Genomic DNA, 21,879 nt, shown 5'->3' on the forward strand with positions numbered 1-21,879 from the left:
CACACACACACACACAATGTATATTTTTATAAAGATTTTAAAATGTCATGATACAAAAATGCAGTTTTAATAATAGTATAATAAATTATTGATTCTTCTAATTTAATAATAATTATAACTTCATAATTCTACTATAGAATATTCTCTAATTACTAATATAATTATCAAAATGTTATACATATATATCTATCTTACTATTGTTATTTGTTTTTTATTGAACACATGGAAGGACACAAACACAGTGTGAAATGAGGAGGTGGATCAGTACAGTCTTTCTCTACATGGTAGGTGGTAAATAATTGACAGAGCGAGCACCCCTTGGCTAACAGGATGGCCAGAGACAGAGCTTTCTTGTCAGAGATGCTCCGTCTGCTCAATCACGCCGTCAAATATTGAGCATCGAAGCACTAGGCTGTGGAGTCGGAGGCCCCAAGCTGTTCATGGTACACACCTCAGCTCTCGAACTATGCCGGAGACCTGACTTGTTCTCGATAACAAGAACAAACACACAGGTTTTTACCTTCATAAACAAGAACCTTCAAACCTGCCAAACCTCAGACTTCCCTGTCTGAAGGAAGACTGAAAAAAGTTTATTTTTGTCTGTGAGTGTGTAAATAAAAACAAGGTTTGGAAGAGGTTCAGTCACACACCGAGTTCCCACTTGATTATGCAGACCTATTTATCTGGCGTATAAACAAGAAACACTATATTTAAAAAAAAAAAGGTTTGTGGGTTTTTTTTTGAGTATCCCATGCCGCATTTAGTATCTATTTACTGTTATAATAACCTCCACTCTTCTGGGAAGATCTTCCTATACTTCCTATATAAATGTATAGAATGTTCTTTCTGCAACTCTAAGTGGTTCAGGGTTAAAGGTGGGGAAAAAAAATCAGATGGGCAGGAAAGCAGCAGTCAGGACATTACACACTTGGTATTTTTGTTAGAAAAAAAAAAAAAACTTTATTACAACACAAACATCAGAGGAGATTTTCAGATAAATAGCACAACGTTCCTTCCGGCTTTAGAAATGTACAAATCGTACAAATATCCTATCTTCTTCCGTATTTCAGTCCACACCGGAGCTAATGTATGTAGATGTTGAAGGTTCAGGGTGGACCACTAGTTGAGGGACTGCTACAGAGCCAGCGTGTTGATGTTGAAGATTTTGACGGTGTGGTCAGCTCCGGCACTGGCTAACTGTACAGAGGTGCTTTGGTGGTTCCAGCCTTCGGTCTCTTCCTGCTGACAGACTCGCGGCCTCCAGCGCAGTCTCTTCACCACCAGCGTGTGACTTTGGCTGCAGACACGAAAGCAGTCAAGGAAAACTGCAGCTGAGCGGAAATTACACACACAAAAAAAAAAGCATACATCAATTGAATCAACTTTTCCCCCCTTTTACTGAGGTCCCTGATTGTCCTCTGCCTCCTCTATTCTGTTTACATAAACGTGAAAAAAAAAGGACGTACGTGGCTCTGGAGAAATCCACTTGAATATTCTATTGTACATGTAGAAATGTCACTCAACCAAGAAAAACTCATTACCCTCAGGTGCAGTGTGTTATCAGCAAACTAGAGTGGAGTGAAAGAGCTGTGACCAGTGTTCAAGAGGCAATTCACAGCCGGGGGGACAAGTGAGGAAACACAGAACGCTTTCTCAAACTGTTATTTCCTTTACTGGGTCGAAATCAAGGTGAAAATTAATTTGCTCTGATCCAAACATGAAAACCTTTCTAACTTCAATAAAAACAAACATACTCAGAAGACAAGCAACAGTAAGGCAACATTAAAGCTAAAGTCAGGTAAGAGCACCTCTTTATAATATTCAGATTCTCATTTTAGTTTAATATCCAAAGAGAGCAACTGTGTTTGCCAGACATGATTAAGACTCGAGAATAAACAGGGCAAAGCTCACCCAGGTAAAGTTGGAGTGAAGTAAAAATAAGTCACAACTATACTCAAACCAAACCAATAACTAAACCAAATCCCAACCGAACACAAACCACAACTAAACCAAATCCCAACCAAACCCCAAACAAACACAAACCAAACCCCAACCAGACCCAAACCAAACCCCAACTAAAACTAAACAAAACCCAAAACAAACTCTAACCAAACCCCAACTAAAACTAAACCAAAACCAAACCCCAACCAGACCCAACTAAATCTAAACCAAACCCCAACCAGACCCAACTAAAACTAAACCAAACCCCAACTAAAACTAAACCAAACCCCAACCAGACCCAAAAGTGAACCACAACTAAAACTAAACCAAACCCCAACTAAAACTAAACCAACGAAAACCCACTGAAACTTAACAAAACCCCAACCAGACCCAACTAAAAGTAAACCAAATCTCATCTAAAACAAAACCTAACCCAAATCAAACCCTAACCATACCTAAACCAAAACTCAACTATCGGCGATACAGACCCCAATGAGAGAATACAACATTTTCCCCCTGAAGTGAAACAGACTTTTCTGTGACCAGTTCTAAAACCAGACTAAAACCTTCAGCTGGTGTATTTGACTTCATGAGAACAATGTTATTAGTTCACTCAGCACCAGGCTTGTTATTGGATCAGAGAAAAGCCAGACCTCTGAAATCAAAGAGGTAGCGTGAAAAGTGCTTGCCACCGCGTGGCCTCGGAAAGAAAGGATACGAGACATCGCTTTCGGCACACCTGCTCCAGTCTGATCCTGAAGTCAGACCGTCCGCTGGCCTCCATTTATACAGAAGCAGCTGCCCGCCCTCCAGACCCACTGCTACCAGGTAGCTAGACACAGAGGAATGAAAGAATGAGCAGAGACCATGTTACGTTAAAAAAACCAAATCTTTGCGTTTCGAGTGTACTAGCAGTGTCATGCTCAACATTAATGTAATTGCACTTTGCCACATTTGTGTTTAATCAAGAATCGTTATCATTTCAGCCCTGCAGTGAAAATCTAGAGTGGACCATATGAAGTGGAAGATATTGAGTGAACGATCTCGAGTGGAAGATCTAGACTGGAAGAGCTAGAGCGGAAGGTATGGGGTGGAAGATCTAGACTGGAAGAGCTAGAGCAGAAGATCTGGGGTGGAAGATCTAAACTGAAAGAGCTAGAGTGGAAGATCTGAGGTGGAAGAGCTAGAGAGGAAGATCTAGAGTGGAAGATCTGGGGTGGAAGATCTCGTGTGTAAGATCGCAAGTGGAAAATCTAGATTGGAGAAAATCTACGGTGGACGATCTTGAGTGGAAAAACTAAAGTGGAAGATCTAGAGAGGCCAGCTACAGAGCTCGGACATCAAACCCTACTGAACCCCTTTGGGATAATTTGGAACACTGACTCCAGAGTCACGGTACAACTTGTACATTTGCATAAGCAACAGTTACAAATAGTTGGAATAGGTTGGAGACCACTCTGAGCAGCTGAGGATGGTTCCACATGAACAGCCTAAAGTTCCATAAAGTTCCTGAGCAACTTAAGCATGGATCTGAACTGGAATTATCATCATTGTTCCTTCGCCCCAGTCGCCACTGGCTCGCTCATTAGAGGTAAACTTAGAAGGAGCAAACTTATAGGCACTAAACTTATACATTCCAACTTTATAACCTCTTTATCTCTGTAAAGCTGCTTTGGGACAATGTTAATTGTTAAATGTGCTCTAGAAATAAATCTGAATTGTATGGAATTTAATTATACAAATAAATAAGCAACTTATTTAAAAAAAATATTGCCTCCAAAGAGCAGATAAAACAGTCCTATTTCATATGGCTAAATATAGTGGGGTGTTTCAATCTGCATTGCTTAGAAACAGCCCTGCGGTGTTTGTCGCACAGTGGGGTAGAACATCTGCTTTGGTGTTACTTGTGAGAGTAAAAGTGCAACACAGCTGAACTGAAGCAATTGTAACAGACAGCATCTTTATGATAAATGATGTGTGATGATGCGCTAACGGAAGAGAACGATTTTGTTTTACCTTTGGTCTGAGAGAAGGGAAGGGCAGATAGCTACAGCGGTGGCTGAATCGCCCACATCCAGGACAGAAGAACAGGGAGTAACTGCACTGTTGTTCATGCCAACTGGTTCATCAGAGCCACGATGACCCCATATTATCACCTACCACCAGGAGCAAGCGTGGAGATTAATGACACAATACAATGGAAACACACAGGATATGGTTTGCCATATGGGAAGTACCCCCTGTGTGAATTCTATGGTTTTACATATCAGCATGTAATCATTTGGTCCTTAGCAGGTCTTGGAATTAGATTTTAAATAGAACCTTTCCGTGACAATAACATGATCGAATCGTGTTCTGTATCAGTCTCTTAGATCTTTGTGGAGAAATTCTGGCCTACCAAAGAATTTCGGTCAGGTTGAAGTCTGGATTTTGAGTGGGTCATTGTCCTGTCTAATGACCCAGTTTTGGCCAAGCTTTAGCTGACTCTGGAATACTTCAGGCACTCAATGACTATAAGTGGCCCAGGTCCTGTCACGGCAAAACGTAAAAAATCATCACCCCTCCTCGCCACTCTGGTCTAATTCTTTCTAAAGGACGTCGTTCCAAAAGTCTTTTGGTTTGTTCAGATGCCACGTTCTTCGGAGAGTGAAAAAACTTTCTCCTGGCAATCCTTCCAAACAAATCATACATGTTCAGTCTATTTCTAAACATATCGTCATAAACTTTCAAACTTACCATGCTAACTGGAGCCTGTAGAATCATGTAACTCGTTTGTTTTTTTGTTTTTTTCATTGCGGGGTCTGACCTAGGCTTGAATTTGCTGGGACGTCCATTTCTGGAAAGATTGGCAACTGTCTTAATTGTGAATAATCTTCCTCACTGTAGAATGATGAGCTGTGTTTGGAAATGGCCTTATAACCCTTCCCAGATTGAGGAGCAGGAAGATTTGCTTCTCGAAGTTCTCCAGACCAGCAAACTGCTAAAACCTTTATAGAGCTGGTCAAACATTTGCGGCATTTAGCAGACGCCCTTGTCCAGAGCGACGTACAAAAGTGCTTCGAGTCTTTAGCAATGAATAAATCTACACTGGAACACTGGATTACAAACTTAATATAAATATAACTCTTGAATTCTACAAGGCAAACTTGGAAAGTGCTAATTTAAGTGTTTCAGGAAAAGGTAGGTAAATGCAATCATGCCAATATTTTAATTTAAACGAACATGAATAATACAAATAACAAAAGTATATCAAATATAATAAAAAGACACAAAATACAAGCAAACACATTAACAATAATTATTTTCTGACAAAAGAAGAAATAACCATCCAATTCATTCATGTGAATAAAGAAAAAAAAACTTTCAATGTGAAGTAATAATTTGATAGACTCTGTGAGCTCATTATGAATAATATTATGCCATATTTCTAGGAAATGGACCAAAAACCTATTTGAAAGTTTAGAGATGGCGGGGATGCTGAATCATCAATAATCTACAATTTGTTAGATGCATATACTGCATCTCAGGTGCATCCTGATATCAGTATTGCAAATGCCAAATGTTGTTAATGTTGTTGTTCACTTAACAAATGTTACACGAGGGGCGTTAGAGTCAAACTGGGACTTTTGAGTTTCTAAAATAAAAGAAGACCTAGTGTTTGTTTAACGCCTTTGACCCCAACGCCCCTCGTACATTGAGCAGCTGCATTTCTGTGTAAAACGGTAGTTTAAACTGTAGCTCACCTTTTTATCCCGACTAGCTGTCACGAAGTACTTATTGTCCGGGCTCCAGTCACAAGACCAAATGATGCGCGTGTGCACTGCCGAGTCCTTACTGGTGTGTGTGTAAAGCGAGAATCTGGGCTCTGAAACCAGAAAGCGCATCATCATTTCTCCTCAGTCACTTCTTTAGAGATGTTTGTTGTGTGCCATGGATCATTCCTGTGAGGATGTTTGTGCTTTGCTTTAATGTCAGTGTGTGCTAAACCCCATTCCAGCTCAGGCCGTAACGCTAACTCATTAGCGTGAAATACAAAGCGAGATGAACGCAGGGGATCGGGGTTACTTTTCTCGTCTGCTGACACCCAGCCTCTGCCTTGTCGCCACTGACGCAGGTTGTCCTCCCTCCATCCATGGCATGAAAGCTGTGAGTAATACCAGCCTCAACCAGAACAGACTGCAAGATCCCCCTGTCTTAAGCTTCAACCCGACACCCGGGCAAATAGGCAAGGGGAAACGGACGCTCGCCTGCTTAACTACTGTCAGTGGCGATTTATCCAGAGATGCTTAAAGGCGAAAAAGGAGGAAAGCTGTGATGCAGTGGAACAGCGTTTACGAAGGATTTAAATATGAATCCTGGCCTAAATAAAAAAAATATATATATATATTTAGTCGCATTATATCACATGGCTGGATTTAGCTACTTTGCTAATAAAAAAAAATAAAATAAAAAAAAGTACATTATACAGGCAAAAGTATTTGGACACCCGACTGCCTTTGGCTACAGTGGCAGAGACCCGAATCTGTTCCAGCATGAAGAAATCAACCCCAAACCCCCCCCACAAAGTGAACTCCATGACGATAAGCTGTACCAGGATTTCTGCAGGCTTCACTTCAAGTTAAAGACCTGTTTAAGACCAGTAAGAATGAAATTTAAGACCTATATCACATCAAAAACACACACACGGGTTACTACCAGGCCTTAACCAAGCAATAAAATGGATTTTTTTCAAACCAAGTATCGCTAAACTTGCACTTCCCCATAGCTAAAGAAATAAAACAGTTTTAGGTCGGTGGTACAATCCGAGAAAAATTCGCTCCAATAACAGAAAGCTAAGGAAGGTGAAGAGAAATTTTGCTTAGGTCAGCTTTACCTAGCATTAAAAAAAAGCTTATGCCAATATCATCTAGCATTAATTAGTATTAAACCTTAATTTTTTGCATTATTTATATCAGTAGTCTAACAGTCTATTATGAAGAGACACTATGTTATGAAATATAATCAAGCTTGTGTAGGGCAATAGGCATAAGAACATATGTGGCAGAATACAACCTTCACTAAACTAAATATCATCAAAGTAATAAATCTTTTAGGGCTGCTGCTATCAAATATTCGAATCAGAAAATAAGTACATTAATTTACTCATTATTGAAGAGCAATACTGAAAAAGAGAGAGAAAATAAAATGGGTCTCTTAAAATGAACAAGTAATTTGTTTCCTTTTTTTTGAAGAAAAAAAATGAATTTTTATTGCTGAAATTGCCTACAAGAATATTGGTGAAAACTAAACCCATTTAGTGCATTTAATAGCCATATTACATCGAAATACAAATAGAGTGAGGTTAAAAAGTCCCTTTGCAGAGTAGGTTATAGGAAAATATTCGTTTAATGTAACTCAATTATTCTCATGTATTTATTTATTAAATCTCACACAGTATCGCGATGTGGTTTTCTTATCTCCGGAAATTAACTAATTTTCGTGTATTTATCGGCAGATTTAAAAACGTGCTCCACTACCTGCCCTCGGCTGCTGCAGAGGGACTTTTTAAACGGGCTGTTTATAAATACAAATATAAAAATCTATTTAAAAAAAGGTAACCGGCACTGTTTAGTGTTTTTCAAAGTCAGTAGGAGTAAGACAGAGTACATGTGTGTGAATGAGAGGGAGGGCAGTGGAGTGATGCGGTTGCAGGGAGAAGAGGTGGAGAAGGTGGAGGAGTTCAGGTACCTGGGGTCAACAGTTCAAAGTAATGGAGAGTGTGTTAGAGAAGTGAAGAAAAGAGTGTAGGCAGGGTGGAGTGGGTGGAGAAGAGTGACAGGAGTGATTTGTGATAGAAGAGTATCTGTGAGAGTGAGAGGGAAAGTTTATAGGACTGTGGTGAGACCTGCGATGTTGTATGGATTAGAGACAGTGGCATTGAGTAAAAGACAGGAGGTGGAGCTGGAGGTAGCAGAGCTGAAGATGATAAAGTTTTCGTTGGGAGTGACGAGGATGGACAAGATTAGAAATGATTTTATTAGAGGGACAGCGCATGTAGGAAGTTTTGAAGACAAGGTGAGGGAGGTGAGATTGAGATGGTTTGGACATGTGCAGAGGAGGGACATGGGGTGTATCAGTAGGAGAATGCTGAGGATGGAGCCACCAGGAAGGATTAAAAGAGGAAGGCCAAGGAGGAGGTTTATGGATGTGGTGAAGGAAGACATGCAGGTAGTTGGTTTTAAAGAGGCAGATGTGGAGGACAGGGGGGGTATGCAGACGAATTGCTATGGCGACCCCTAATGGGAGAAGCTGAAAGAAGAAAAAGAAGACGACGACTGTTCACAGTGTTTTCTTTGTTTTAGTTTGAAATTATTCCAAACGTTGGAAACTTTGTTGTTTTTATGGCCTGAATTGTCTCCTCGCTGTTTTCTCCATTTTTTATTCTGCAGCGTTTGCTGTGTTTACCTGTATAGAGCGTTTAGCGGGTGGTGCGTCAGTAATAATGGTCGTGAGGAAACACGATGCTCCGTGTGTAGTTAAATGGACTGAACCAAGTTTTGTAATCAAATTACTCGGGTTACTTGAGGAATCATTACAGCCCTAAAATCTTAAGAAGTAGTATGGAAAAAAAAAAAAGAGAGATGTTTTTAAACTGGGTATGGTATCGGAAAAGAGGGGCTTTTTTTTCTAGGTGCAAGAAAAACAATAGGTGTTTTTAACCTTGGTATTAGAAAAGACAACTGTTTCCAGTTTGTCAGGGAAAAATAACTGATGTTTTTGAAACTGGGTATCAGAACAGGAAAAAATATACAGAAATATGTAACTAGGACAAGGAGGAGACTAGCGAGACTTCCAATAAAAAAATTTTTGAAAAGAGAAAGAGAAATTGGTTTTTGCAAATATGCAAATGAGGTAAATGAGACTTTAAACGTAGAGGAGAAATCTCAAAGAAATATGTAAATGATCGATGTACAAAATGGGAGATTTTCAGATCGTAATTTGCTCTTGCTAGTGTCAGCTGACTTGTGCCATTGCTGTTTGAGATGTGCCTCCTTAGAGCTTGTAGGACGTGATGACTGACTGCAATCACCTTTCTCATCCACGACTGAAAGCTTCTTCTGCTTTCATTTGAAGTTGTAATACAGCGAATTGTATTCAAACTAGCGAAAGCATGAACGCCACAAAAACTAATAAACAAAATCATTCTAAAGATCCGAAAATTAAAACCTGTTTGAAATCATTGAAGCGAATTTAAGACTTTATTAAGGCCTAAAATGTTGCTATTTTAATTGTATACTATTGTAGAAGATCTTCTGCTATCCAACCCTATTGAACACCTCTGGGATGAATGTGAATGTTGAGTGCACTCCTCCTGAACACTCCTCAACACAAAATCTAGTGGAACATCTTCCCAGAAGAGTGGAGGTTATTCTAGCAGGAATTGGGAACTATATGTGGGATGGGATGTTCAAAAAGCGCATACGAATCTTACGGTCAGGTGTCCACAAACTTTTGTCGAAATTATATACCAGTATGCGACTGCCGAATCAGGATGAGGTACGTGCCAAGTCACCCCTGATGCAGAGGCACGAGCCAAAGCAGCAACATGCTGTGAGATTAGTCAAAATACTCAATGCGTTGGTCACGATGATGTGCGCTCACTTTGTCTGATGATAATTCTGTCGGGGGTGGGGGGGGGGGGCCGCGACGACGACACCACATATAATATTATCCTCAAGGTTGTTAATGCGTGGAGAGTGTTAAAGCACACTGTTGTTGTCGATACGTTTTTAAGTCATACTACTTAGCGTGCATTATAGAGTTGAGAACGCAGCCCGGAATTATCTTTTAATGTGTACAGACTTGGCACTCTCTGCAGCTGCCGCATTTAAATTTCAACACACACGGTCCAATTTGCAGTGGAATCGCTTTCAAGTTGCTTTCTATTGTGCAACACTGAAGTTCTGGTACGTAAACAGTAATGACATTCTCCTAGATGTAGCGATCGCTATGTCAACCCCATGTTCCCATTCTTTCCAAAACAACAAATGGATGCATTATATTCTTAAGTATTCATTTCTGTTCTTTGCCAATGGAAAATGGCATTTACGAACATTACCAGCACAAACGACTTCAGCAGCTACAGGAGCTCTGTTCACCACTGTTCCTTACTTGGACCACTTTTGATAGATACTGACCACTGCAGACCAGAACATCACACAAGAGCTGCAGTTTTGGAGATGCCCTGACCCAGACGTCTAGATTTCACAATTTGACAAACTCGCTCAAATCGCCCATTTTTCCTGCTTCCAACACCTCAATTTTAAGGACAAAATGTTTAATTGCTGTCTAATGTATCCCACCCACTAACAGGTGCCATGATGAAGAGATAATCAGTGTTATTTGTAAATAACATATGTACATTGATTTAAACAATATTTCTAGTTCTGTATATAGTGCATTATTTGTCTGTTGGAATTATATTTTAGTTATATTATGTCTGTACTTCTCCTGTACTGGAATCTCATGTCGCTAAGACAAATTCCTTGTGTGTGTAAACTTGGTAATAAAGCTATTTCTGATTCTGATTTACTTCACCGCTCATAATGTTGTGCCTGGTCGGTGAATGTAGGATAGGAGTGACCTTTGGTTGTGTCCTGCCTGCATCAATCCACCTCTTAATACCATCATTATGATACCAAGACTCTGAAAACAATCCATTTTACAAAGAAATAAGGTACAGCGAGAACGAATGGCATTACTAAAGCAAGAAACCACAATTCAACGAGTCTCCTTTCACTGTAGCCACATCTGCACCACCCGCATACATCATCTCTAGCAGAAGTCTCGATATTTAGCTCATAAAATGGCCCCGGTTTTTCCTGCATTTTTGTTTCAGTGCATTACGGAAAGACAACACAAAGTACAAAGGGTTCATGGAAAAGCTTAACAGCTGTTTTGAACTGTTTTGGTCGACCTTTCCTTACGGCATTCAGCTCTTCTTGGAAAGTCCGTTCGAAGAAAAAAAAAAAAAAAAAAAAAGCTATTAAGCCCAGATAAATATATTTGAGCTTGTGCGGTTTGCTACAGATGCGGGTTGCAAGGTCTGACTAGTGTGCTCTTTGACCATCTAATCATAGGACCTGGTAATGCTGGCGTGATAGGATGCCTTTGGAGTCAGCCAGTTGAATTCTGATTGGTTAAAGCAACAGCTTCAAGCAACATGGGTCACAAGTTACAGCATGCCTGCAGCGTACACAGTAAAGGCTGAAGACGACAGACATCTTTAACCCTGACAACACTTGATGTGACGGCTAAAAACTGATTGGATAGAAACCCTAACAAACAGATACTTGGAAGGAGCACCGTACCTGAGGGAAACAATATTGGGAGTAATTTAATACATATCCATGGACAAAAATAGATTAAAACCCAAGTCAGTGATGGACACTGACTAAATGTTCATGCAAACCGATTTCATGCTCTAACTCAATGGTCAAGAACCTTCTTTACCTGAAGCTTTGGGTCCAGCGTCCTCACATCTCCATAATGACCAGGTTCGGTCTCGGGACACGGCGAGAAGCAGGCGCGAGTCTGGGGAGAAAGCCATCTGAGTAACAGTCAGACTGTGGCATGGAAGAGCTTGTAGCTGTTTCCAGGTGGAGGTGCTCCATAGAAGGATAGCAGCATGCTCCGTTTTAGTAGCCTGTACACAAAAAACAGGCATCTTCTATATCCAAGTGCCCATGGACATGCAGGAAAAACTTATAGATGCTAATAAAACATAGGACAATGGAAATCGTCCCAAAGCTTCTTTTAGAGGTTATAACAATACTTTGTGTTTTAAAAATAGAGTACAAAATAAATGTGAATATATAAAATGATATAATTGATATATCATAAATGATAAATGTTATAGCACTCTCTGTGCAGCGCGCAGTCTCATGTGTAATAACAATCAGTACGTCAGTGATTCGCCTCGTCATGACCGCAGACCTTCTCAGCCGCTCCAGCAATGGACGTAAACCAGAAACATTATTGGTATACATTTTTGCTGATAGCCGATAGTTCCAACAATCAACCATCAGTACCGATGAATCGGTCAACCTCTAGTCCATCTTGTGCACATTTCGGTTGTTTCTCTGGTTAAAATGTTGACAATGGCAGGGAGTGGCACACATAAAACAAGGATTGCATTTGGTATATACACACACACACACACACACACACACACACACACACACACACACACACATATATGAGTTTGTATATATTAGGAGTGTAACTGTATGTGTGTACCAAATGCAATCCTTGTTTTATATGTGCCACTCCCTGCCATTGTCAACGTTTTTATGACAGTCTAGCGATATGGACTGTTTTTCAATTTATATGCATAATTATATTGTTTCTAAAATGCTGATAAATTAGAATTTGTTAAAAGTATGCTGAAATATTTCATATTAAATTTAAAAACACTTTCATTTTCACACCTGTATTACACAAATTCAAACTATTTTTAAAAATACCACAAAATATTTTTCAACCAAGCAGCTATTTTATAAAAAAAAAATAATAATAAGTAAACTGTTGATGTTAACAAATGTTAATAAAAAGAAACTGCAATAATAAAAAAATGACAAGCAATTTTAGGTTCATTTTTTCGGCCTCACTGTAGCGTGAATTAAAAATCGAGGTACATACCAAATCGTTAATTTTGTGTACATAAAAATACACAGACTTGTTTTAAGAAGGTGGGAAGGCACCACATGCAACCCATGCACATGGCAAAAACATGTATAACAACTCATTAAATGCATATTAAATGTATAGATATTTCAACAATGCGCCTATAAAACAACCACAAGTAAATGATGCTTTATGATGCTTTCTGCTTTAAAAAAAAATATCTCTGCCGGTCTCAGCAAAGCAGCAAAACAGCTTAATAAAGGTCCATTATCCTGCATTCAGGCCATTCTATGGGTACTTAGCTATTAATTTGTCAGTTGCCATGGTTTCGCTGGTAGCACTTGGCCTGTGTCACTTGACCGGAAAATAAAGAAGAAGAAAAGAAAAAAAACTTAGCTACAAAGTGTTTTCAAAACCATCCTAAATTGAGATGACTTGCCCATTTTGGCCATAAATTAGATGTGGCCTGGCTAAAACCTCTGCTTGTGTTCTAAATTGCATTGATGCAGTACATCAACATTTACTAGTGCCTGAATGACCTGAGGAACATTTTAACCTCGGGAATATATTTAAAAACACAGCATCGAGCGATATTCTGCTTGAAAATATCGGCTATCCTGTTCATCCTCTAGCATCAATTGATTGATGATTTATTTCAATTCAGAAAAGAAGCATTTTGACATCCTTATGCATGCACATTCATGAGATACATTATTGAGAACGTAATCACATTCGAACAGTTTACATGGTGATTATTCCCCTATTTTATTTGGCTATTACTATTACGCAAATACCCCTAATGAGTCAGTGACCGGCGGAAAATTTTTTTTTCTAAATCATCTGATTGTAGAGTGACGCTACCTTACATGCTGAGGCGACCACAGTTCGCGCAGCGTCCGAAGCCAGACAGAACGTCTCAAATCCGTGACCGTACCTAGTCAGAGAAAGACATGGAAAAAGAGATGTTAATGAGGAATCGGAACAAAGCACAAAGGTGGCTTTGTGATCTTCAGAATGGCGTTCGGAGCGTGGCTCGAACGCCAGCAGCAACACAGCCATTTCAGTGAGGAGAGCCTGGTTTCAGGGTGCGCACGTGGTCGGAATAGCAGACATTGGAACGCACATGGTCAGGACAGCACCAGCTGCACAGCCCCCGATATACACAGGACGATGTCTTTTGGCACACTGACTTAGGAAGGTCGGCGCTTCCTGTGACTGTGCGTGCAGCCTTGTGCTGCCATCTGTTGGCGTGTTACAAAACTAGAATTTCTCGTACAATACTAATGGATGTCTAGTGGAGAAAAATAGCATGTTGACTCGAGTCTAAAGATTTTGCTTAACTGATTAGGAAAAGCACGTTCAAAGCAAGGAACCTCCCCCCGGATTGTTAAAAATATTGGGCTTCTGATCAGAAGGTCATGAGTTGCATGCAGCTGCTGGACCCCTGAGCAAGGCCCTTAACCCTTTAGGTCAGTATGAATGAAATATTGTGTAGGTTGACACAAAATGCTGTAAATGTATCCCTCCTCCGAGTTACAGCTAAATTCCCAAACAACTAAAGTAAGAGGAACAAAGGAAAGTGATTTTGTTCCGATCCAAGCTTTATATAGGTCCAAAGAGATTGGCATTAAGCCAATACCTTTATTAAACTACAATTATTTTCACGCAGAAAAAAAAAAAACAGAGAGCAAAACATGAGCCTTCATTAAGCGAAGGCAAAATTGATGTCCCCGAATGTCATTGCAGACACGGAGAGAAGGTTCCCGCGTCTCACGAGTAGCACTTTCGAAATGACTTCTACCTTGCATTATTAGAAGGGGCATGGGCTCACAGCAAATCCGTAACGTTTTGCACGGCATATTACTGCCTGCTCCTGCCATGTCAGTCCAGCTAAAGAGTTTACAAATGAGAATAAATGAGACTCACAGCTTCTGGACCTCAGGCCACAGCGTGTTCTGCAGGAGGTGGTCCTCAGGAGGGGGTTCTGACAAAAAGACACAGATGCAAACACTCTCATATATATATATATATATATATATATATATATATATATATATATATATATATATATATATATACATACATACATACACACACACACAAAAAAATTCACAGTTCAGTACGTACCTCAGTTTTTAAGTCACTCTTGTAGCGTCTGGTGTTTTTTTAGACATCATGCCACAGGCATTCCTTTTACCCTTAACATCTGCATAGCTTGTCACAGGATAAGCGCCACGGTTTGCACCTTTATTGTGTTTTTTTTTTTTATACCACAGTGTCGTACTAGTGGTTAAGATGCAGCGCTCCCACCGCTGCGACCCGGGTTCGATTCCTGGTCAGGGAACCATCCCCAGCCACTCTTAGTGCCGGTCCCAAGCCCGGATAAATTGGGGAGGGTTGCGTTAGGAAGGGCATCCAGCGTAAAACATGTGCCAAATCAAACATGCGGAGGATCCGCTGTGGCGACCCCTAACGGGAGAAGCCGAAAAGAAAGTAGTAGTGTCGTACCCCCACACCAAAGATACAAAACAGGATAATCCCTGACCTCTCTAGCTAACTTCAAAGGAACATCCTATTGATAACGCAAGCCATTCTCTAAACTCGGCCCCAGTACATCTGGGTGGGACACACACACACACACACACACACACACACACACACAAACCCACCCACACATACACCCACCCTTCCACCCACCCACCCACCTAAATGGATCATTTTTATTAGTTTAATAAGAAATCATGTTCCAAATTCTATATGACATATACATATCTTGTATGTTTTTCCTCCTTTCATATAAACCCAGTGTGTAACTCTGTCTCAACAACAATTACACCGTAAAAGTTTATTAATGTATCTCTGCTTTAACGCTGTCTTTTCTTTTAATGCTTAATATCAAAATGATCTGTTCTTTATTTTCCAAACCAGGGTGCACATTAATGTATCTCTGCTTTAATGCTGTCTTTTCCACTGTCTGATCCACTGTCTATTTTACAAATAATGGTGCATGTTAGATGATCATGAAGTGTACCGTACTGTTTTAATACACTTTGGATTAAACTTTAGAAGCTCTCCAAACCAAGCATAAACAGGTAATCCCCACAAACGCAAGCACAAAGGAAGTTTCGCCCTCCAAAAGTTCATGCCTGACATTGGCCATTCCACCAAAGGCCTCTTCGAGACGGGACTCAAACCCTTTGAGGAAGATCTCTCTGCAAGCTTTACCCTCAAGATCTTCTCCTACTTTGAATTTCAGGAGAACCTGGAAGAACTTCTAACTGCCTCCTAACGGACTCTCAAGAATATATTTTTGTCTACCGCGTCTGGACTGTTGTTCAGCAAAAGCCAATGCAAGTAACCGTTTAAAAGATCATTTAAATGCGTGATTAAGCTTGAGCCCCTTTATTAAGGTGAATTCGAATTTCTTGATTATTCTCATTTAGGTTGTGGTTATTTTTTAAGTTAAGCTTGCCATTCCTTTTCTTCCTTTCTCTCTCTTTCTTCCTTGTTCCTTCTCTCCCTCTTTTTACATATTCTTAACTCCTTTTCCGCTTTTTTGTATGTTTGTGTAGTTAGTTCTATTAGATTTGTAACATTTTTTATTAAATGCCTGCTTGGTTAAATAATAGATCCCAATTGGGTAATACAGATGTCTATATAAATGTGTGTGTTTACATTTAAAATTCTATAGACATATTCTACATAACTGTTCTACTTATTTCAGCAGACTTTAACAAATGCGTTCATTCCTTCCATCCTTCATTCATTCATGATTTCACGCATGTGCAAAACAAACGTTTTTTACATTTTTCCTATATTTAGCATTACAAATCGTATTTACGGTACGGAGCGAGTAGCCACAGTGACACTGCGCTAACTCTAGTTTCGTTTTTATACCCCTGGCATTTAATAATGATAATAAACAATCAGTGACACTGCGCTCAAGTGTGAGGCGGAGACTAAACAAACTTTTCCGATGTTCCGCACATAAAAAGGATTGCATTCGGTACACATGTGCACCGAACCGAAAACCCTGTACCAGTTTGGTACCATTTTAGTAGCATAACAGCACACATTTTAATAACTTTTACAATTTTTTATACTCTAATCAATATGGGCATGGACAAATATAGATGGCTTTTTTAAATGTTTGTTTATTATTAGTGAACCCAAACTCAACATAAAGCATGGAGACTAGATATTCTTGTAAATGTTTCAAAGTAATTATGGTGTTTTAAATTCCGTAAATCAACAGGACGGCAAACTGAACTTTTGCTATGTTTACACACGGACGGTTTTAATTGCCGGATGTGTGCATCATGGCGGATTTCGGTGCTTGATTTAAGACTTGGCAATAAAAACAAATATTTACAATAAAACAAATGTTTAGCAAACAAATCAAAAAAAAAAAATTATTTAAGTTTATTTAATTGTATTTATTTTTGTATTTCCGAGTAAAGAAACGACGTCAAGAATTAATGTGTTGCGTTGAGGGTCGTAATTTCGCCTCTTTTAGATTCATTTATTGATATATATAAATTTTTTTATTCTGTGATTTTTTGTAAAAATGGTCAAACAGAAATGCGCACTGCATCAATCGCATCTTGATAAAAGTCCATATATGTATATATATATATTTTTTATATATATATATATATATATATTTCTTTCCTCTAATTATTCCCTTCTTTGCCCCTCCAGAAGGAAAGACAGATAGAGTGTATGAGAATGCTGTGGGTGGGGGTGGGGGGGTTTGAAGAGACAGGAAGAGAAAGAGAGTCACATTACTCTGTTAACAACTCGAGGTCTGCCTCATTGCGCTCTCCCCGTAGCCCAAAGTCATCAATATTTTAACTTTGCAATTATATAAGCCTTCGTTCTAATTACAATTTCAGATTAAGCAGCTTTTTCAATCACTTTGACAGCGTCGGCTTATTCGCCTGGAGCGAGAGAAAGACACAAACCCCTCCTCCTGGTACAATCGCATCCACGTGCAAACACACACTCCCTCCTCGGATTGTCTGTTCCAGTAATAACAGCTGTCCACAGCTGTCTGATTCATTATATGAACACAGGAAGGCAGTTCATAATAATGTCTTGTCAAAAAAAAAAAAAAATGCCAGCCGTCACTGTCTCGTTCCCGAACGGGTCCTGAGGCCTCTACAGAGCACGGCACGTGATCTGTGATGAGCTCATAGATCTATTTCTGTGATACGCAACGTCATGACGCTAGGGAGATTTAGCAACCGAACAAATCATTAACATTAGAGGTGCGGTATAGTGTGTTCAAGGCCAATAATTCGAAATACTCGAGACCTGACAAAACTCTAAATTCCAGACCACTGATGCAGACTATTGTTCCAGCACATAAATCAGCTCCGTCTCCAGGAAGACCGGAAGCACAACATCCACGATTAAGACGCCACGATTATTGTGACCAATATTTGATATGTTGATCGATTTCTCCTCGCTAAACTGTTTCTCGAGCGCGTTTTCTGAGCACCACTGCTGCTACGCGAATATGACACATCACAACACTACGGAATAGTCACATAGAATAGAGCTGCATCTTCGTGGAGACAGAACAGGAAAAGAACATCTGGTTTTATGCACCATTCCACTGTACTTTCGAAGTGCATACAATCATATTTTTTCCATTGAATCGCATGCTTTAACATGGCACTCGCATCGGCCTCAGAGATGCACCTCCCTATTACCCGATCGCTATTACTGTGAAACGTAGCAACATCAATGAAGGCTTAATGCTCTATGACGTCATTATGAGATACAGTAATTCTCGAATCTCAGAATCTCGGTTCATCGCAGAATCACATAACTAATACGTTTGGCTGACCGTTTTTACAGAGTTTTAAGTTGAAATAATGACATTTCTTAATAAAAATATAATTGGTAATCATAAAATGTTAATTCAGTACAGTACCGTATACATAAAGCATTTTTGGGGTGGCGTCCATTAATCACAGGCGGTTTTGGAACGTGACCCCCCCCCCAATCCATTCCAGCATTTTAACCTTCAGACAATTAGACGAGCAAGGTGGTCTCTATAGCAAGAGCACTGACCCAGAGAGAACGACAGAGAATGAGTTAAAAAACTGAAATAAACATTTGTCTGCAAATGGATGGCCTGTCACCTAGATGAGAATGGGTTCTCTTTTAAGGCTGGGTCCTCGCAAGGTTTCTTTTTTATCTCATACTAATTTATAGTTTGAATTTATTGAATTTAATGTTCATATTTGTAACCTTTTTTTTTGTTTGTGAAGCCGCTTTAAGACAATGTTAAAAGTGCTATACAAACTCCATGTGTATTCTACCATGTTATTTTGCCCAATTTTAATGGGGAATGACACTAATAATTATTTCAAGTCTTATATATGCATTATATAGACAAAAGCATTAAAACATCTGATTTTCCAGTTATATCTGGTTCTTCTACAAACAGTTCCCACACATTGAAAGGCAGACAATTGTATAGGACAGAACTAGAAGACTAAAACTTGTTCCATCTAGACAAATGACAGTGCACAAAGTGAGCTCCATGAAGATATGGGTTGAAGTGGCCTACTATAGACCTCAACTCTATTAGGATGAACGTGAACACTGACTACACCCCAGACCTCCTCACCTCACCTACATCACAATAAACACAAATCTCCACAAGTGGAACATCTCTCCAATAAAGTGGAGGTTATAATAACGGCTACAAAGGGACCAAATGTGGAAAGGTATGTTTAAAAAGAAGCACATACCAATCTAATGTTCAGGTGTCCCCACATTTTTGTCCATATATTTTATCGGCATGAAGCCTCTATTTAGTCTAGGAGGTGTAAAATAACATGTACCTGTTAGACTGAGAGGATGAAAGTAAGACTCCTTGTACTGGTCAGACACCCTGTTGATATCCTGCCCCTCCTCTTGGGTGCTCTTAATCGTCAAATCGCCTGTCAGTCAAAGAACAACAGACCAGTGTAACTAAAACAATACTATAGCAATTGATCTCTCAAAGGCTTTACACAGCAGAAACGCCAAATGCATGCAAGCGTGTACCTTGAAACACAGCCTTATTAGAGAGACCGAGTGCTGGTGTGCTGGCTCCTTCTGGTAGACCTACAACATCCTGAAATAAGCAGTAATTATTCACAGCTGGGTTATTTTGCCTTGGGATTACAGCTCCGTTAATAATTATCATATTCAGGCACTCTTTTGGTCAAATGAACTAGTCTGTATGTCTAGAACACAACATTATAATGCAAATACATTGTGATCAACTTTTCTGTATACATACATAAAAACCCAGGTCTAAAAAAATGTAGGATACTGTGTAAAATGTCAATAAAAACAATACAATGTTTTGCAAATATCATAAGTCTATAAATGCAGGTTAAGTCTCTATCATGCAAAGAAGAAGGCATGCGTGAACATGAGGCAGAAATGCCGCTATCCTCTCTGGGCCAAAGCTCATTTAAAATGTACTGGGGCAAAGTGGAAAACTGTTCAGTGGTCAGACAAATCAAAATTCTTTTCAGAAATCATGGACACCATGTCCTCTAGACTAAGGAGGAAAGGGACCATTCAGCTTGTTATCGGCACTTATTTCAAAAAGCCACCTCTCGGCTGGTATGGGATTGCATTGGTGCCTGTGGAACGAGCAGCTCACACATTTAAAGCGAGGCAGAAGGCAACAGGAAGTCTGGGGTTAAAGTGGATGAGACCGAGGAAGTCAATGATGTAAATATGACTGAGAACAGAGACCTTCCTGATCATCATCTTTTCTCTGCTTGTGTTCTATATGGTGGTTGTTCAGCCTGCATACATTCACTAGGTAACAAAATGTAAATTTCTTTTATAATAATATATTCAAATGATGTGACACTAAAACAGGAAATAGTAATAGCTACTTTTTACTTAAGTACATGTCAGAGCCCAAACTTCTTTACTTTAACTTGAATGAAAAAGTGTAATCAGTACTTTAACTTTTACCAGTGGTTTAAAACACGTGTATCTGTACTTGAGTGAAGAATGTGTGTACTTTTGCCATGTTTGTACTGCATCTATTACAATAGCATGGTTCGTAGTAGAAGAGTAGTAGCTTTCAGCTTTTGAAAACATGTGGTCGCATTATGAAACAAAAAAAATACAATAAAAGACACCCAACAAACTGTTGAGCATCTAGAATCCTGTATCAGACACATATGGAACAACATTTCTCTCCCAAAAGGTCACCTCAGTTCTCAGATACTGTATATACAGACAGAAGATGCTACACAGTTGTAATCATGGACCTGTACCAACTTTTTGAGACTTATTGCAGCCATAACATTTTAAATGACCTTTTATTTTTCCCCCTTAAAATGGTATATATTCTCTTTAAATATTTAATGGGGGGTTTTTTGTTTAGTTTTATTGTGAATAGAATATGTATTTGTTAGATTTGCGAATCATTGCATTCTGTTTTTAATTACATTTTGCACAGTTTTTTTAAAAAGCACAACAGAAACCCTTAGAATGCACAATATTAAATAAATAATAGAGAAATAAGTGTAATTAACACAGTGGACCAATGTAACACAGCCTAACTGCAATAATACTTCAGAGAGCAACTACATTTCTAATACGTACATGTGAAGCCAAAAGTTTCTCCACGGAAGTGCCGACGATGTTGGCAAGGTTTTCCACAAAGTTTCGCGGAGCCTTAAACACACGCAGCACTTTTTCGTCCGCTCCAGAGACAAACTGGAATCTGCCCACCATGGCCAGGCACTGCATGTCATAGCCGTGGATCTGAGGCCTGGAGATCTCGTGCCAGGTGACCTGCATACAAAGGCAGCACAAGTCAGGTTGGGAAGGCTTGCGATTAAAATGCGAGCCTGTTAATAAAAAAGCTAATTTTCTTCAATCGAATCACTGTTTATTAAATTTGCAGCATATAAACAACTTTCTCTATATGGGTTTGAGTCAAAGTCCAGGTCTCGTATTACATCGATTTAAAATTGCACAAGGAAAAGTGCTGATACTTTTGTCTTATGTCTACATTTCTAATTATTTGACAAAAATTCAGTGGATGATTTCAACATCGAAGTGTTGATTCTAATGAGTGTGTGTAAACCTTAGAAACATTAACTATATTCGTTTCATTTTTATTTGTGGAGCGCTTCTAACAATGGACATTGTCTCAAAGCAGCTTTACAGAAATAAAGCGATTATAAAGTTGTATTAAGACAATGAAGTTTACTGCCTATAAGTTTGTTCCTTGTA

General features: G+C 39.3%; 1 protein-coding gene across 4 annotated transcripts in view; it reads right to left on the bottom strand.

Annotated features, from left to right (window-relative positions):
- Positions 1-934: 934 nt before the first annotated feature.
- elp2 (elongator acetyltransferase complex subunit 2) overlaps positions 935-21,879 on the bottom strand; it is a 41,939-nt gene continuing 20,994 nt past the window's right edge. For 2 of the 4 annotated variants that reach the window (XM_083523591.1, XM_083523589.1), the window contains exons 13-22: positions 21,244-21,435; positions 19,672-19,741; positions 19,467-19,565; positions 14,533-14,590; positions 13,468-13,540; positions 11,434-11,626; positions 5,685-5,806; positions 3,958-4,097; positions 2,660-2,773; positions 935-1,297 (exon numbers count right to left, since the gene is read on the bottom strand). In XM_083523591.1, the coding sequence (XP_083379717.1) occupies positions 1,135-1,297; positions 2,660-2,773; positions 3,958-4,097; positions 5,685-5,806; positions 11,434-11,626; positions 13,468-13,540; positions 14,533-14,590; positions 19,467-19,565; positions 19,672-19,741; positions 21,244-21,435 (1,224 nt within the window). In that variant the 3' untranslated portion in view covers positions 935-1,134. Of the gene's footprint in view, positions 1,298-2,659; positions 2,774-3,957; positions 4,098-5,684; positions 5,807-11,424; positions 11,627-13,467; positions 13,541-14,532; positions 14,591-19,466; positions 19,566-19,671; positions 19,742-21,243; positions 21,436-21,879 lie in introns of all 4 variants that reach the window. The other 2 variants (XM_083523590.1, XM_083523588.1) reach the window with 1 other exon arrangement.

This window comes from Silurus aristotelis (assembly GCF_946808225.1).
Source record: "Silurus aristotelis genome assembly, chromosome: 21".
Classification (NCBI taxonomy): domain Eukaryota; kingdom Metazoa; phylum Chordata; class Actinopteri; order Siluriformes; family Siluridae; genus Silurus; species Silurus aristotelis.